Below are 19,490 nucleotides of genomic sequence, written 5' to 3'. Positions count from 1 at the left end.
ACATAGATGAAATGAAATTTTTCCAGAAAACTGTTATATAGTTGAAACATATTTAGTTATTCAAAGATATTGTTAATGTGTTTATTAACAGGATTAAAATAACATTTTTATTATAATTTTCTGAGTAAAACAACCAGATTACATATGTAAATATTACCTTCAAGATTATTTGATTATCAGCAGAAAGCGGATGCTAATTGTACTTTGCTTTAATTCTCAGTATCCTGGTTGCCTTTTCTGGGTTTGATTAACTTGTTCATTTCCATTAAGCTAAAAAAAGCATGTGCTGTTATCATTAGATTCTTTAAAATGGATTTCTGCTACCGGCATCTTTCTGACCTAATTAAAAATGTGAGGCAGAGCTGTGGATGAAGCCATTAAACTGGAAATAATGTCATCCATGTAGAGATCTACAAAAAGTCTATTTGTTTATTTAAACAAAGATGTTTCTTTTGTCTCTTCGTAATGTCAAATGTGGATTTTTGCACAAAATTTTCAAGTTGTCTTTGTTTTACACAGCACTAGGACCAGCTTTCATGTAAAATATGGTTGACGTCTGGTAGAATTCTTGAACTTGGTTATCTGTTTCTAGACTGATGCTGAATATATTCCAGAAACGTAAGGAGGTCAGAGTCAATAACCTGCAGTGGATATTCCATCCTGCACTTTCCTTTTGGATTGTTCAAGTAGCACAAAAAGGCCACATACATTCTGTGTGAGGACTATTTGATACGGAACTACTATAATAAACTCCTAGGCCTGAAGATGGGGACCAAAAGATCTGTTGCTGGACAAGTTAAAGCATCCTCTCAACTATGTTATTTTAAAGGAGGGTTAAGGCAGAAAAGTCATACTTGACTGGTGGTCCTCTGCTGCCCCTGCCAGCATTAGCTTGGGACAATTAAGAAACCTTTTCCTCAATGCTACAGGCAAAGAAAATTGTTTCTGTCTTTCCTTGCTCAGGCAGTTGGATCATCATATAGTCAGGGCTGTGTTCTCTCCTTCCTGTAAATGCAGCATGGAGGAAGGCAGTGCAGGGATGGCCCATGCAGAGCTCCCTGGTTTTGGAAGGCCAAGAGCGCTCAGAGCCCTGATCGCAAACTGGTGCTTACTAGTTGAAAAAAGCTTCAATCTGCTTCTGTTCACTTTGTAGCTGCCAGTCTGCTTCGTCCTGGGAGCATAGTCATTTGTGTAGCACATTTCGCTTCCTTCTTCCATATACTCTTGCGCCTAGTGCCGCACCTGTCAGTTCTGTGCGTTTTTATGTAGTTGTATGGATTACTGGATTTTAGCAGCTCTGCAAAGATAAATCTCTAACTTGGATTTAAGTTTTCTTTTTCACCATTTTCCCTAGGAAGAACAGCTACTTCAAATGGGTATAGATTATGGAAAATTGAGTCTTTCAGCATGTGAAGCAAAACCAGGTTATTGACTTTGCTTTTATACGTAGGCTTTATAAGCCTTTTCAGCAACTTGCAGTACCTTCTGGCATTTGCTGTCCTCCCCTATTAGGCTGGTGAAGATGGTATTTCCTTTTTTCCATGGCTGAGTTTTGTGCCTCATTAGGGAATCCCTCATGAGGGAGTAAATTCTTGAAATCCTGAGTCCAAAGGAGTTATTACTTGAATTCCTCTCTCTGCTTCATTTTCTGCTGATGATTCGGTGCCAGTCCTGTCCTCTGCCTGTGTTCATTTTATTTATTTTTTTTTCCTGTTATCTCTGGCTATTAATATGTTGCTGTTCTTTTCCCAACATTGATAAAAACTTTTTCTTTCACATTTGTTTTGTCTGGAGGTATCATTACTTTTACCATGCAGACTGTCTTGGGGGAGGGAGGAAAGATGACTATTAAGGGAAGGATTTTTTTTTTTTTTTTAAGATTGCCCAATAGGCCAATGTTCCTTAATCTGTACCACAATTTTGGAGTGGCCATCCTATCCCGTGTAAAGAATCAACAGTATAGTTAAGTTGTGAATGGGTTATACACTCCATCGTCTTTAGTAGTCCCTCTGCAATGGATTGTGAATAAAATAAGTGGCTGAAAGTAGTGAGATTCAAGCAGAAAAATGTTCTTGGTAGCCCTTTTGATAGAGTCAGAACCAGCCATTTTGGGGTGTAAGGCAGAGCCTAAGGTGCAGACTTTGGTCTCCTTGTAGATAAAACATAGATATAACGCACTGGTTGGCTTTATGTTGGGCCTTGGCAATTGGTGATTTATCCTCAAAACTGTCTTTGACTGTGACAAGTGTTAAAAATAGAGAGATGAATGGATCTAAGTACTAGAAAGATTAGTAGTAAATGAGGGAATACGGTCAGAAGGTGAATGGAAGTGAATGATGAGAAAGAGGCTAGAAACCATATGAGGAGCAGAAGTATTTCATTTTACAAGAATATATGACGGAGAAGGTGAAGCTTGGCCAGTTTCAGGAGGCTTGAGGTACTTGAACCTACACTGTCTAGTGCAGAGCTCTAGGAAGGGAGCTAAGAGCAACTGTGTAGGATGAAGGTATGAGCACCTATCAAAAGAAGAGTGAAGGGATAGAGGAGAAAGGAGAATGACATAGTGGCTCTTGTAAAACTCAAGAAAGACCCAAAGAGATAGTGTGCAGGAAATGTTGGATTAAATCCTGGTACTGTTCTGGTTTTCTTTTTCAATTAACTGGTTAAATTATGCTTTCCCATGGCTAGTAGCTGCAAGGGGTTGCCAGAACTAAACTGTCAGTCATCATGATGGTCTAGAAAGCTTTTGGATATATGTTGTTTTTCTTTAAGCTATTATTTCTAAAATCATAGCATTCTCAGGGGTGGGTTTAGTAGATGTTTTATTACTATTTTCAAAGTAAATTTCTGTTCTTACCAGTGTAAACTTAGAAAATGATCAAAAAATATCTTTATGACTTAAACAGGAAGGCAAATAATTGAACAAAATAAAACTGCATCCTAATTATCTTTTTTAAAAATAGTCTGTTTCAAAGTCAATTTCTTGAGGTTTTGTTTTTAATATTGACATAATTAGATTCCTCTTAAACTGAAAAAATAGTTTTCTGATGAGAATAAAGGCAGAAGATTGTTGGATTATCTCCTTATTGCTTGAATATCTAACTACAATATGTTGTCACAGAAAAGTGAGTTCAGATGCAGTTTTTCCATTACTGTTGCGGGTTGCCAGTGAATTAGCTATTTCATAACAGTGCAGAAGTATGTGGACTGAGTGAAAAAAGCATGAGGAGGTTGTGACAATAGAAAAAAAAAAAAAACAGTGTAGTCTGAGGATAGAAATAAAGGCAAGAGGATCAGGAAAATGAACTTTCAAAGTAACCAGACTGACATGTAGAATTAAATGGTAAAGGAGGTTTCTTTTTTTAATTGTCTAAGGTATGGCTTATTTTGAGACTGCTTGTAAACTGGTTTCCACACTAATTATTGCTGTAGCATTCATCCCACCTTTCTCAATCAAGTGGCAATGTTTTAGCCTGTAGTGGGAGGGTAATATGTCAGAAGCTGAAACTCCAGTTGATTGGAAGTTCTCTCTCCCACCATGTCCTTATAAAATGACATGCTATATAAAATACAGACAAATTTCTTTAAAATGCTTGTCAATAGTAAGAAATTAGGCAATGCAGGTGCAAAGTATTTTTGTCCATATGAGCCATCTGTAGTATTTTCTCAGTGTCTAATAATGCTGTCTTTGCTCTATAGCATTTTATTTAGGAGTTCATCTGTATGTTTAAATGCTCATCAATGTTCATTGAATCAATGAAAAGAAATTTACAGTTCAGCAAAACTGTCTCCTTTGATGTATCACCATGTAGCAAACGAATCTGTGGACTCTGGAGGAGTAGATGTTTGTAGTGGTTTTTTGGTTCCTCCTTTAGAAGGCTGTTCTGTAGGAGGTAGGTTCCTCTTGCTGGAGGAGAAAGGAGAAGGTCTGGACCTCAAATGTGATAGGCTCATATTTGTTATGAAAAATGAGCAACTTCGTGAATGAAATAGTTAATAACTTGCATGAGCAGTATAAACTTAGGAATCTGAGAAACCAACAACCTCATTAAAGTGCTGAGCAAATACATGGCTCTTTTCGCCTTATATAATATTAGTTCCTGAAGAAGGAATTTTGTTTCCTCCCCCTGAGCTGTTTTGTTTGAATACAGTTTATTATAAGTAAACTCAGTTAAGATGAAATGATCTAAAGAAACTGATTGATTCAACTAGATCTTTATAAGGCAAAACTCACTAATTTTCAAGAAATTCCATAAACTCTGCTGCCTCTGGAGACCTGAAATCAATTACAATCCTTTCATAAAGAGTTAACTTGAAGTTGAAGACATCTGCTTGGTCTGTGCTACTTTTGCCATGTGGATTAAAAGGAAGCATCTGCGAGTGAAGTTACAGGTTTCAAATTTATTTATTTATTTTCCCTCAGCTGATGCCTCTTTTCATTCTTAGATACCGTGTAGGTACTTTAAGTGAAAGATACACACTTACTGGTTTTTGGTAAGGTAAACAGTAAAAGATTTCTCATGGGGAGTTTGTATTTAAATGGTTAATTATCACTATTTCCTATGCTTTGTTGTTTTGGCTTGTACAGAAATCTTTTTAAGCATTACACTTTAAGTGGAATATTGTAGTAGTTTTATATGCTAATATTTGCATTCACCTTGTATTTTACATTCAGTATTAATACAGGGTTTTTTAAGGCATTATAAGTTACATATTCAGATGTGCTTGTTTAAAGCAGTACTAGTTCTGAATTTTTGAATCAAACCTTTTTATTTTCTGGTGCTTTTACGCACCCATTTTTGTCGTCATTGTGCACTCTGTTTCATTTTGCATTTAGAAAATCTGTAATTTTCACTTGGTGAGATTGCCTTTTTACTTTGAAAAATGTATAATTATGTAGTTACCTCTTCTTGGATCTGCATATATTTTTAAACAAGGCTTCTTAGAAGAATAAAATGTTTTTCTTTCTTGGGCAGTGTTATTCTGAAAAATACTAGTGGTAACAGAATGAACTGTCAATGTTCTTAACTTTAACTGATTATCAATGCAGAGAGGAGGCAAACGTGCTAATGTTTTTGCCTAATCTCATGCAAGTATGTGCCTATTTTTGAACAGAAGTTACAGGTTTGGAGAAAATACTACCAAGTCTTTTTTTAAAAAAAAAAAAAAAAAAAAAAAAAAATTGACTTACAAACTCAAGGATCCAGAGGAAGCCTTGAAGCCATTTGGAGCCCCTTTTGAGACATGTCTTCACAGTCCAGCAATAGAGATTTAAGTTCTTCTGATGGAAGTTCATGGCCAAAGAAGTCATCAGATGGGAACATATTCTAGGAGCAGCATCTAGTTTTGCTATTGTTTTCTTGTCTCAAGTGGACAGATTTTGGCTTGTGGATGGCTCTTGGCAAAGCTTTCTTATTTTCTTACACAGTTCGAGCCTGTAAGTCTGTAATTTATTATTACTTTAATAATAAACTCTCTTCCATTTTAATAGCTGGTGGCCAGAATGGCGCACAAGTTATTTGGGCTTAAAGAATGTTGTGAAGGAAGTCTGTCTGTCGTAAGTCACATTAAGTTGGGAAAGACCAAAAAAAAAAAAAAAAAAAAAAAAAGTACACTCTATTCAGTTCAGTCTTTTTCCTTTTAAAATTACCATGCGCATTAACAAAGTGTTGAAGTAGAAAATCAGTGTGTTAGGTGGTTTTTACCTCAAAGAGAGCCTTGTTGTCAGATACAACAGAACTGCATTATGAGTCTACCCTGTTGACTTCCAAAAGTAGAGGAACTAAGTCACCTTTCTTCTTTACTCTGGGATCTCTGACCCTTGATTCAGCAAAGGAAGGAGGGAGCATGTTTTTGATGGGTTTGGTTGTTCTTGTACAGCCTGTGAAAACTTTTTGACTATATTATCTTTTGTGAACACTCATTTGAAACCGTTTCAAATACAGCTTTCCATAGATGAAAAAACGAAGAGAATTAAATGTTTTTGACCGATATTGACTGTAGTGGGGATAGAAAAATGGTATAATTTAACTTGTTTTACTGATAACATAGTCATGTGGTTTGAAGATGCTGCTTTGTTTATTGAATTATTACAGTGCGGTAGTTTGGGTCTTGTGTTGATCCAGTCAACTGACTGAATTACAGTAGATACTGAGCTATTTCGAATTTTCCAAATTTTGGCATAATTTTTCAAAGGTTGATATTCTCTTTCAGTAAAAAAGTGCAATTCAAAGGTTGCAGTGTTTTGTTTGTTTGGGGTTTTTTCTTCCCTGAAGAACAAAGCAGATATTTGGTGTTAGCTTTTGGAATTTGTCTTGTTACACTGCACTTCTTTTTCTTAGCACGTAATGGGGGGAGGAAGGGGGGAGGAATCATTTAGATTATTTATTTTAAGTAATTGAATGTGCAGTTTTAAATTACCTCTGTTTGTTGATTTAAAAACTATGAATGTTTTGAAATAGTGCATTTTTTTAATGTCTAATATTTGGTTTTACATGTTGTCACAGCATTGTATAAATTGCAAATCATATTCAGTAATGTTATACGTTGATCTTGTAGATGATTTACTAGCTTTGAAATTCAAAGGAAGTGATAAATCCCCACTAATGTCTCCTAAATATTCCATAAAAAGCTTTAAACAGTAGTAACTTATTAAAATATATATTTTTGTATTAACTGCAAAGAGCCATTCTTGTTTCCAGTGTACATTAAGTTTTTAAAGAACTGTATTCTTTCTCATCTCTATTTTCAAGGCTCGGAACTGAATTTGTCTCTTTTTAATGGTGCTAAAGTCTTTCATATGCACACTACTTAACTTCCTCTATTAGTGTAAAAAGTGAAAAGTCTATATTCAAACCAAAAATGGGAAGTCTACTGTACCAGTACAACAATAATAAGGGAGTTAAGTATTAATCTGAAGTTGGAATTGTCAGGTTTACGTCTTTGTCTGTATCTCTGTTTTGTCAGTTTGTTGTTTCCCTCCCCTCTTTTTGTCTGTACTACTTTTCCTTTCGGTATTTGTCTTCCAGTCTCTGTGTTGATAATATCCCGGACCTACATAGGCTACACAAATCATTTAAGAGATTATGTTAGAATCTCTTAAGAAGCTTCTTCTGAAGCAGCACACAAATGCCATGCATCCTAGCAGTGAATGAGGTGAAGCATCCAAAATGTTTCTCAATTTCTTCTAACTGACTGCAGTAAAATTAGTCTTTTATATGTTCCCCTGTTTTAAGCTTTACCATTAGTGGTTGCACTTAAACCTTCATCTCACTTCAGGCTTTTAACACCTAGTCCATTGACATGAAGACTAAACCTTTAAATCTTTAAAAGGGACTCATCAGGTCCAGAGCTTAGACTAAATCAGTTAACTTTCTTGGGACAACCAGGAACTCCGTGTCTGTAAAAGAAGAGAAGCATTCCTCCATAGTTAATTCTTTTGCCTACTTTTAACTTTTGATACTGGTGGAAAAAGAAAGTTGAGAGATCATTCTGGGGTGTGATCTGGCTGTGATGCTGCATCATCAGCTGCCCCGGTGATTGAACAGCTGGAGCATAATTACTCATGTAGCACCGTTAATTGTTGTATGTTGACATGGACTAAAGCAAATCTGGCATGCGATGCATTTAAGCCCAGTCCTTTGATTCACATTTTACTTTCTTCATCGTGGGTTCTCACTGTGTGATGGACTTCTACAAAAGCTTTTTTCGCTACTCTAGCCAAACTCAGATTTTCCAGTGTTAAATTTTCATCTAATACTGTTTTTTTTTCCATGATCTGTTAGCTTTCTCCAGATCTTACCTTAGTTACAGAGCTGATGTCATTGATTAAAAAAACAAACAAACAAAACCTGCAAAACAACACCTCTCTGCTTTGTGAATCAAAAATGTCAAAGCACTAGTCCAGATTTTGTTGCCTCTAGAGTAGAACAGTGATCTCTGCTGTAGAACTCGCTTTATCTGAAATCTTGCTTTGGGGCTTTCAGTAAGACTACTTTTCTACGATGACTGCAACAAAATACACACTGACATCTTTGCATAAAGATCATACGGATGTATATTTCATACCCTATGTGTACTGTCACTTGGATACAATGCACAGTGCCAATTTGATGTCTGAAGCTGTAATAGTCGTGGAAAAAAGCAATATTTAAAACTATAATCATTTAAATCCAGAAGCAAATCTGTTGGCTGAGCTTGTCTCGCTGGGCAGCGGGCATATACCACAGTAACAAATGCCAGATGAAGTTTGGTAACATAAGTTTCATCTGTGCATGCAACAGCTGCATGGTTTTGGTCATTTCAGCGTCTCCTTAAAAGGACAACAGATTACTGGATGCTTCTCTGGAACTGTTATTTTTCAGAGAGAGAAAAATCAAACAATTTGACCTCCTTTAATTAGTCTGTAATTAAATTTCTGTGACTGTAAGCAGAAATACTTAACAACTATGTGAAGGACACTGAAGGCTACTCTAGCATAAATATAAATGTTCAGACCATACATAACCAGTTCTTTCTGAAACAACTGAATATTATTTTAAATTCTTCTTTGCCAGAGTTCTTTATGTACCATAATCAACACTACAAGACTTGTACTACTTGCATACATCTAAATTTATAGTGAAAGAAAAGAAGCTTAAAGGATTAGATTATTTTAGTAGAAAACCTTATTCCTTGGCTACTTTTATCACATTGATAAGCAAGCTGTCATACCTTGCTAATCAAATAGAGCTTCTTTGAATGGCACAAGCTTCCTATGCATCTTAAAGGAATTTCTGTCAGTCTGTTTCGCTGTGTCTTACTGCCAGAATAATTCTTCAGCCAACTCTAGCTGCAATAGTTACAAAACATCATTTGACCTAAAGGTCAGGATTAAAAAAACTTCTTATAGTGTAGTTCTGAATACATTGTTTGCAGCCCCAAAGTCAATTTAGAAGGTTCCTGTTCTGTTTTGCTCTGACCACTTATTCTTGTCTTTGAGTTGTAGTTTTGCCATCCTTCCAGATCTGCTGATGCAACTGGTTAGGCGATTGGAACTGGAATCCAGATCCAGGCCAGTGAAGTGAACAGGCATTAAGTGTTTTCTTTCTTTCTCTGCTCCTTTTACTTTGTGGTGGGGGAGAGGTTTTAACATGCTTGTAGGATTCGATGGTTGGTCCTTTTTTGGAGTGCAAGCTTGCAAACATTGAACTGGCATAGCAAAGGGGACAGCAATAAGCAGACAGTGGGAATGGAAGATGGGGAACTAAATATGAAGGCTTTTTGCTTCTCTAGAGAAGGTGTACAGGAGCTTAAGTTGGTTGTCTAGCATAAGCAGAACCAATTGACAGTCAGAGCTTTCCATTTCAATAGATAAGATGTATGTGGCCTGAAGTCTAAAGAGACTGTAAACGCATCAGAAATCTTGAGTTCAGCATGTGGTCTTCGGAGTTCTGTACCTATCCCTTAGTAATAATTTTTTTCCCTCTGTCTAAAATTTGTCATCTTTACTATTGAGGCTTCATGAACTTTAGGAGACAAAAGTGTTTTTTTTTTTCTCCCTTTTCTCTTTTGCAGCTTATTGTAATGAGGAGGGAGTTCTAATCTAATTGAAAAGAGCTGTTGCTTAAAAAATGCAGTGTTATTGGTCTAAAAATTATTTTGGAAGACTACATAATCAAAAGAGAAAGAGTTCTTTTGTATTTGAACTGTGAATCTTGTCTGGAGACATCAAACTTGATTTCATAATCAGGAGTCTTGGACTGATCTGGTAGAATGTCTTTCATTGAGTTTTAGTATCTTAACACATAGCATATGTTATTTGGCACTTCAAGATAAGTGATGGAGGTCCATGTAGAAATCTTTGACAGGTAGCCTGTGATTCTTGCTGGATTTCTAAGCTCTCATGAATATAATGATGCTCAAAGGAGTACTTAATATACTGGATGATTTTGCTTATAGAAAGTGAACAACTCAAGCCCTAGAGGACAATAAAGGGGGAATTCTTATGTAATGAGACAGAGAATGAAAACTTTGTCAAAAAATGATTCTTACATGGAAGTGACGCGCTGAATCATAGTGCCATTACCATGCTTCATTTGCCAAGGGAAATCAACCTAGCTGACCGTGAAAGCAGGAAAATGCTGCCATTAACGCAAGTGTGTTTCAAAAAAGTAAGTTTGATATCAACTATTTCAGAAATGAGAATTTCTTCCATAGGTGTGTGTGAACTGTAAGAGAAATAAATAAAAAATTATTTTCTTAATGAGAAATAAGTCTGGTACCCACACCAAGTACTATTTTGGTCCTATGAGTAGATAATCTGAAGTGTAGCTTTCTATCATTTATATTGATTCTAATCTTCCTTCAGAAGATAGTACATGGCAGAGTGTAAATGTTTCTCTTAGTTCCAGTGTAGCCATATTCTTTGGGTGGATTTTTGTTTTTTGGGGGGGATTTTTTTGCCTGTTTACATCTTGGCTTGTAATGTCTTTAATGTTGCATGATAGGTATGATTCAAAAAAAGAAAATTACTAAATTTGAGTAGAGTTACTTTAATATGAAATTTATTAAAGACTGCATGTTTTTATTAATTTATTAAATATTCTAACACTAGAAGCTAACCACGTTAACGTAACATTTTGTGGTCTGCAGGTTGGGAATCCTCGCGTTGAGCTCACTCTTTCTGAACTTCAAGATATGGCTGCCCGACAACAGCAGCAGATTGAGAATCAACAGCAAATGTTGGTTGCTAAGGTAATAATGTTAGCAGCAGACAAAATGTAGAGATCATAATAAATACAAATTTCCTTCAACATATGCAAACCTAACTTTTATCACTACAGAAAAATGCACCAATTCATTCTAGAAAAGCTAAAGAAAGACAAGAGAAATCCATTGCTTTAAAAGGTTAATCTTAAAGTAGGCAATATAAAACATTTTAGTTTAAATAATATTACAATAATCTTTGTCAAGCCAACAGTTACGTGCCTTTGTAAAAACACGGCTAGATTTTGGTTTTTTTTGTGAGGCTCATTTCATAATCTTTGATAGACCAAGCTTAATTCTATGCTTATACCTAGTAGTTTATTCACTTCAGTATAGTAACAGTGGAGTGAGAAGAGAATATGCTCATTTTGTATGTATTTATACATTACATTTCCATAGTCTGAGGCATAACAATCTATGTATATTTTCGAACCTGAGAGTGGAGTTAATGTTTTAACATTATTGTGGGTGTTACAAAATACAGTATGAACTGAATACTTGGAATTCAACACAGTATTTTTAAAAGAAACCATCCTAACAATTCTGTTGTTCTTTTTTGATGGAAATAATATGGAAGAACGAGGCATCTTCTTTGTGTGCCCAGTGGACAGGCTGTTATTTTAAACTGGAATGTTTTCTTAAAGTAGGTCAGCTTGTTTGAAACAGCCTACTGGGCATATTTTGTCTCTTTTGGGAAACTGGGCAATAGTATTGGAAGCCCACTTTGCAACAACTGGGAAAGTGTTACTAGCAGCAGAAAACAAATGCTGGAGGAAGCTTCACAGATGTGTTTGAGTGTTCAGGCTAGGATTGTTTGTGCATATATATGTAGTTTGATACTTGGTCTGAAACATCTGAATTTTTGTGCTCTAAAAGAGATTTGTTTTATGTGTAAATTAATGTTAAGAGTTTCTCTAGAAGGACTGATGGATGTTTTAACTAGATGAAACTTTTTCAGATTTCTGGAAAGAAAATTCACTGATCATAGTGATGGATTCTTATAAGTCCACTTTGTTTTTAATTAAATGGGTAACAGCTACCTCTTGTCCAAAACCTTGTTTTGCCAGGAACAACGTTTACGTTATCTGAAGCAGCAAGAACGCCGCCAGCAGCAGTCTATTTCTGAGAGTGAAAAGCTTCAAAAACTTAAAGAACGAGTTGAAACCCAGGAGACAAAGCTGAAAAAAATTCGTGCCATGAGAGGACAAGTGGATTATAGCAAGATCATGAATGGCAATCTGTGTATGTGGAATTTTTAAGTAATTTATGTGACTTAATTTACTATTAAGTACATGACTAGCAAATAACAGTATGTACTGTAGCAGAACTTTAGATAGGATGTTTATTTTGTCTTACAGAGCCTTGTTTCTAGGAAATTTGTACATTATGTAGCTATTTTGCTTTATAGGGTCAGCCATAAGGTCAGAGTAAGTGGTCAGAGTAACTATTGGAAATATTTATAATATATTTATAATTCCCAATACATTATAATTTTATTATAATTTTATACATTTCATATGCTGCAGGTATAAGCTGGATTTAAAATTAGCCTGTTGCATTTCTCAATACCTGTAGAAATAAAAAAAATAGCAAGTAAACTGTATTTGTGCTTTACTTAATTGTTTTTTTCCTACTGTTATTCTGTTAATCATAGCAACTGAAATTGAGCATATCAGTGCCATGTTCCAGGAAAAGCAGCAGGAACTACAGGCTGCAGTGTTAAAAGTGGATCAACTCACGCAGCAACTGGAGGACTTAAGGAAAGGAAAACTGAATGGATTTCAGTCTTACAATGGACAGGTGACAGGACCTGCAGCAGTAGAACTGAAAAAATTGTATCAAGAGCTACAGGTAAGTAACTGAGAGATGCTGTTTAAACTATATCTGTAGATTAACAGAAGTAATATTACTGGCCTGGTGTTGTTAGGACAATTGATTCTGAGACATTCCATGAAACGGGTATGTTGGAATGTAGTTAATGTGGTTTTAGTATATAAATCTCACAAGAGAACTTCATTAGCTTTTGGAGTTACTTTATGAAATATTCTTAGGCCTAGATGCTTCAGATCAGTTGTTGTATATTGGATGTATATTGGATGCATTCTACATACACATTTGTGAGTGTCCACTTGCTTCTTGGGACATACCTTTTTTCGCTGTTTTCTTTTTAAGTGTTTCGGTTGTAAATGCTAATTTGACAGGTTATGTCAAAGAACAGAATTAGAGACTCAGAACATAGCTGGTCTATTTTGCTCCAGGTTTTTTAACACCATATTAAAAATAAATTGTACAGTACATAGAATGAAGTAACTTTCATAACAACTGCATTTTTTAAGATTCGTAACAGGCTTAACCAGGAGCAGAACTCAAAGCTTCAGCAGCAGAAAGAACTATTAAACAAACGTAACATGGAGGTGGCTATGATGGACAAGCGAATCAATGAGCTGCGAGAACGACTGTACAAGAAAAAAGTTGAGGCACGTCAAAAAGAAAACATTCCTGTAAGATAAACTATTAAAAGGGCCACACTTTAGTTTTTCAAGAGCCTATAAAAACTACATAACATGTCACTTTTCTCCAGCTGAGTAATACACCTTCACCTAAAGAACCTACTTTAAGAATAACAGACTCTTGAAAACTATTTTAAGATTTTCCTTAGATGTCAGAAAACTCTCAGACAAAATGTCCTTTCTTTTATTTTTCTTTATAGTAAAGACTATGCTGTATTAAGATTTATAGCCATTTATATTTGTAGAAAGGAAAAGTTGATAATGGGCTGGTGCTTCAGGGCACATATTAAGTTTGGATTATTTATAAAATATTAATGTTCCAAAATGAACTTTTTGACTTCCTTTCCTGGAGCAGAAAAGTGATATAAATGTAAATGGTCTGATGAAGTTAGTCATAGCAGTTGTCAGGGACTTTAAATAGAAATTAGTTGCACAACAGACCATTAGTCTAAGGACTAGAGAGAACACTTCTAGATTCCCATACATATTTCCAGTTGGAGGTAACACAAAGGCTGTTTGATCATCTAAGAACTCGTTTTAGCCCATTTGCCTAAGATGAGGCAATGAAAAGAAACTTTGCACAGAAGAAAGTTTTCTTTGTGAAACATGTGCTGTGACTGAGAACCTTAGCTTTTGAGGTTGTTTATTTTAGAGAATGAAATTTGTCTTTCTACTTCATGTTTTTGTAGAAGCACCAAGTACGATCACTTAATTATTACATTAAGGTAACTTAATACAGTGCATTGTTCTAGATAATTAAATTTAAACCTCCTAGTCATGCAGAGCAAATGCCTAGAGTAGATGGAAGTTCACATGTTTTGATTTGTCTCTTTTTAGTTGAACCGTATTAATGGAACTTCATCGCCCCAGTCATCTTTGAGTGCTTCAGGAAGGGTTGCGGCAGTGGGACCTTATATCCAAGTTCCAAGTGCTGGCACTTACACTGTACCAGTAGATCCAGTTAAACCACAGTCTCTCACCATTGCATCTGGCTCAACACATGGAAGATCAAAATCTGGTAAGCACTTAAATGTAGTGTTTATTTGTATACATTATTTGGAAAGGAGTAATAGGGAAAAGGAGATTATTCTGTGTCAGGACAATCTATGTACTGGAGGCAAGTTTTAGATATGTTGATACTGTTCTGTGAATTGGACATTAGTCATTTGATACAAAGCATGAATTTTTCCTAGGAGACTGAGGCTATTGTCTTTGTAATTTTACTAGCTGATACACCACTAAAAAGGAACACATGCTTCTTCACAACTTTCATGTTCTGTCTTTAACAGCTTTTCAATTAGTTCAAATGTTGCTGTGTACTAATGGAATCAACTTTGTGGCAAACTATATTATAAACAACTTTACAGTATGTTGCCTTTTCTTAAATAAAACAAAGCTATTGGACTAGTAAGAACAGTATTGCTTCTCAGAAGACCAACTCCAGCTGAGATACGACAGTTGGAGGTTCCAGCATAGACTTTTTTGAAGCATTTCTGAAATGGGTAACCTTAGTGTGGATGCTGTTTAACTGTTTCTGTCTTCATTAGCAAAGGAGGACTTTCAGAATACTGCCCATACCTTGCTATCTGGAATTGGCTCTATGTCTCCTATAATTAATAATTAATAATTCCCTCTATATTGAATAAATAGAAAATACAGTTTTTTATTTACATTGGAGACTGAAAGAGGCAGGTCATGCCACTTGTGCCTTGAGTTTTTATTCTGGCGAAGCTCACCTGTCTGGTCAATTTATCAGTAAACATTTTGGCAAAAACAGAATACTGAAAGCGGCTGGCAGGAAGCACCTGCTTAATGTAGATAAAAATGCACAGTCCCATGGATGTGACCATAGGAGTTGGTTTGAGTGCTCTTCTATGAGAGATCTAAAAATGAGTATGACCACTAGAGCAAAGCTCCTGCAATATTAACGTGTTTTCCAGTACTTAATACTGAGTAGTCCAGCAGAGTTGGCAGAATGCTTCTGAATGGGCAAGAGGAGATGGAGGGAAGACTGCTGAATGTTTCTGTAGGATAGACCCTAACAATTTAATAAGGTCTGTGAAATAATCTTCTACCAAGGATATGTCATTAGTCTTGCTTATTCTATATAACCAAATACTTGCCAAAAGTTTAATCTTCAGACAGAAAGTTAAAGATGGCACTAAAGATTTGTCTGTGTTCTGTTTTTGTAGAAACATGTGAGATGTCTAGTTCTAGTACATAGTCTACCAGTCTTATTGAAAGAACAGGGGGAAAAACCCAGACAAACAAGCCAACCAATCAACCCAGGGTCGGGAAATGAAACCATCCAAATGGAGCTGAAAAAAAAACAGCGTTTTTCTTTGATATCAGTGATAAAATAATACCTTTAGTAGAAGTCAAATACTGTACAAACCCCATACTGTGTTGTAGGGTAAAATGACAGATTTGCAGCAGATTTGGTATTGGACATGCGAATTCCTCTTTCCTATATATAGGAAAGGACAATTTATAACTTCTAAATTCTCAGACCAAAAATAATTCATTGTTTTGGACATACCAACCAATATCAATAATACATTCCCACTTGTAGGAACAGGTTACTTGCTTTTATCAAAGGGATTATTCTACTGTAGCACTGACTTTGTTTATTACTCTGAACATACCTGAAGAAAATCCCTCAAGATAAATTTGTGTAAGAAAATACTACTCACAGGAAGGAAAACAACTTTGAGAATTTTTTCAACTGTCCTGCTTTTATTTCTCATTATCTGAGTTTTCCTGTTCTAATTTCTCCATTGTCATTGTTATAATTTTTCCACCACTTTTTTTTTCTTTTTTTTTCTGTGTAACTGGATCTGCCTTGGTGTGTCCGGTAGAGACAGACTGTGGGTGTGTGAAAAAATCTCCAGACACCTGGAAGGTTTCTGATTTAGACATAATAGTGGATCCTATTCTGTCACCTTCCACCTCTCTTCAGTCTGCTGTTCACAATGTCATCCGCCTGGCACCTACTGTCTTTGACACCCAACACTGTGAGTCTGTAGAAGATCTTTGGCTAGCTAAGAACTCAGTTTTTAATATGATCATCTGAGCTCTTTCATACAGATGCATATTAAACAGCATCTTAAGAACTTATGCTGTGTTCTGGTATGCAGTAGATGCTGTTGAAATGTAAAATTGCTTGGAAGTTGCTTTTCTTTGAAGGAAACATTTGCAGCAGATTCACCCCTGGGGTACTGCAGTAGACTTACACTAAGAATGAGTTTTCCTCATTGAAAAATCCTGAAAAAAGGAATTACTAGAAATTCTGTGCTAATCATCAAAGCATGTTTTAGGATATCTAAGATTAAATAAATGTAATGGATACAGGTTTAGTATGAGTTATTTTATGTAAGAGTTTGAGAATTTTCATGATACATTGGCCTCAGATTTGGGATAAAAACTGACTTTGGCCAAGTCAATAGCAAGAAGCTCATTGGCTTCAGTAGGACAAAAATGTTATACTTGGTTTGCAGTTCAGTTGCTATAGCAACTCTCTAGAATCCATATCTGTAAAAATGTTTAGGTGAAATCAAGAGAAAATATACAAAAGCTTTTTTTTTTTTTTTTTTTTTTTTTTTTTTTTTTTTTTTTTTAATGTCTTTCCTCACTGCCTGATTTATGTAAGTGCCAAATGGATTAATGAGAGATAAAATAGGTGGATTGTTGGTAGTCTTACAAATGATAGGAGGGTACATTTGCAGGAGCAAATGAAGCTAGCTGGGTGAAGTGGTTGTGGGATGTCTGTTAGGACTTGCCAGAAGGGTGTTGCCATTAGATGGATATGAGTGTCTGGGACCTGTTCAGTCTAACAAAAGATGATTTAAAAAAAAAGGGGGGGGGCAAAAGCTGTTTGGTTGCCTCCTCTTTGCATCCATCGTGTCAGCTTCTGGCACCATATGCTGCCGTTGCAAATTGCAACAGCAGCTTATTTACATGCATGAAATTCAGCTTGGATTATGGGAATGCAGGCAATGTGCACCCATGCAGAACGCATGACATTTGGCAGGTCTGCCAGATGTAATATGAAGGACACAAAGATGGGAAGTGTTACACTCTGATGTTTATAGAAGTAGAATTAAACGGAGATGTCAGAGAGGGGAGGAGGAGTCTGAATTTTATTTCCAACGTGTTACCTCAGGATTCAGGGATGACCAAACTAATATTTGGAACTCTAAGGATTACAAAAAAAATTTTGTTTAACTCTCTCTCTAATAGAAGTCTGTGTGTTTATATATGCAGGTAAGAGAAGTAAGTATTTTAGCATTTTTGTTGTTTCTGTAAGTGCTTTCTTAACAGCTAAGCTTATGAGTAAAGATGCTTCATCTTTTGTATGAATCAGTTATAAGAGCTTGTTTTGATCTTTAGAATGGAAGTTTTACTGAACTGTAACCTCACTAGAAGTATGGAAGTAGGACATTTTTGTCCTACTGAAGCCAATGGATTCTTGCTATTGACTTGGCCAAAGCCAGTTTTTATCCCAAATCTGGGGCCAAGGTATCATGAAAATTCTCAAACTGTTATGTAAAATAAACTAAGTACAGTTTACTGTGTATTTTGTACAGAAAATGTAAATTTGATGTATACTTGGAAAACTTACTATAATTTAGGGCTAGAGTGTTTACACATTCATCTCTTTTAATCTTGCTCTTGTTAACCAGATAACTAAGGAAAAAACACCCAGGATGTCCAGTTCTTGGAAGTTACCAGTATTAAGCAGGGCCTCCTTACCTCACTCTTTCTTGGCAGTTTGTATGTGTGAAAAATGATTTCTGGACTGCATATTATTTATATTCTTAGTGTAAAAATACACAAGTGTTAGTTCTGTTTCAATGACCAACCACAAAAATATTCTTACTCCAAAGTTGTCATCTCTCAGTATTCAACCACAGTTGATCTGAATTTGAAAGGGTAACATAATATTGTGGTAAGGAATGGTCTGCACGTATATATTTCAAAAATAATTAGTAGAGCAGATCATATGCAGAGGTATAACTTCATATTTTTTACTCACTTAGAAGTAAGCTTACAAACAGATTTATGCACTAATAGACTGAATTTGTGCTCATGTTGAAAACATTAATTGTCAATAAATCTTCAGGTTGTCACTTCTGGGGAGAAAAGAAATGGATAGTCAGAAAAAGAGGATAAGGCTTTCCAAAAGCAAATAGAGTGGTGGTGTTAAATTCACTATAATTAGAATATTTCTATGCAGCTTCTTCTTAAATTAACTTTTATAGTAGACAGAGAATGGAAAAGAATTCTAGAAATAGTTTTGCTAATCTTGTTTTTAAGCAGCTTAAAATTGAAATGAAATGAGAAGCTTTGCCAGTAAGTACCTCTGGGTTTTTTTTTTTTTTTTTTTTTTCTTTTTTTCTTTGATCTTGTTTTACTATGAGGTCTAGAAACCTCAGTAAATCTTCCTTTTTCCCTGCAGTATACTTCATTTTGTTTGTTATCCTCTAGTAAAATTAGTTATCTGTTACATGCCATCTGCATTAAGCTTAAAGGCTCCACTAAGATCATTACAGAGCAGTAGGGAAGGAGAAAATCACCTCTGGCCTTCTTGGAGTAAGAGAAACCTGAAGTTTAATCTTTTTAAAGGCAGGTCAAAGCCTTTGGATCTAGCCAAGGATCTCTCTAGTTACTATAGAACAGTTCGAATTATCAGACCTTTTAAACTGCTTGCTTAGATTTAGAAAGTAAACAGTCTCTTCCAGTTAATAAAGGAACATATCAAAGCATCTAGGAGTTCATTAAGGGTTTGTTGCCTCAGTTTGCGTGCAGCTATGCATGATTTTTTTGCATATGATGAGGATAAAAGCCCATGACTTGTATCTTGATGTTGTGACTTGAAATTGCCAGCTGACTTTATACATTTCTGTAAAATTAACTCTCTGAGGCAATGCTGATTAGGTAAGTGTGTTGAGGAGAAACAAAAGGTAAGTTAAAAGCCAATTCCAGCAAAGAAATGTATGTTTTTGTTTCACTGCATTGTTCAAATGAATTCCTGGTATGGTTCAATGAATCTAGTAACAATAGTTTAAATTTAGAGTAAGTCTAATTGGAGCTTATATAGAGCTTACATAGATTTAACATCTAGCGTATTTTGACAATGTTTTTGAATTGTATCAAAAGAAACATATTTATTGGAATATTTCTGTAAGGATTTTTTTTCTGAACCTAACTTAAAGTTTGTCTTTTAAAAGCAGA

The 19,490-nt window shown here is 35.4% G+C and overlaps 1 protein-coding gene across 6 annotated transcripts in view; it reads left to right on the top strand.

Moving 5' to 3' along the window:
* PPP1R13B (protein phosphatase 1 regulatory subunit 13B) overlaps positions 1–19,490 on the top strand; it is a 74,344-nt gene that overhangs the window by 44,779 nt on the left and 10,075 nt on the right. For 3 of the 6 annotated variants that reach the window (XM_062577004.1, XM_062577005.1, XM_062577002.1), the window contains exons 5-10: positions 10,633–10,734; positions 11,814–11,988; positions 12,401–12,597; positions 13,083–13,247; positions 14,094–14,274; positions 16,115–16,270. In XM_062577004.1, the coding sequence (XP_062432988.1) occupies positions 10,633–10,734; positions 11,814–11,988; positions 12,401–12,597; positions 13,083–13,247; positions 14,094–14,274; positions 16,115–16,270 (976 nt within the window). The remainder of the gene's footprint in view (positions 1–10,632; positions 10,735–11,813; positions 11,989–12,400; positions 12,598–13,082; positions 13,248–14,093; positions 14,275–16,114; positions 16,271–19,490) is intronic. The other 3 variants (XM_062577003.1, XM_062577007.1, XM_062577006.1) reach the window with 3 other exon arrangements.

The sequence above is a fragment of the Rhea pennata genome, chromosome 5, assembly GCF_028389875.1.
Source record: "Rhea pennata isolate bPtePen1 chromosome 5, bPtePen1.pri, whole genome shotgun sequence".
Classification (NCBI taxonomy): Eukaryota; Metazoa; Chordata; class Aves; order Rheiformes; family Rheidae; genus Rhea; species Rhea pennata.
Note: the sequence above shows the minus strand (reverse complement) of the source record. Positions and strands in the feature narration are given on the sequence as shown.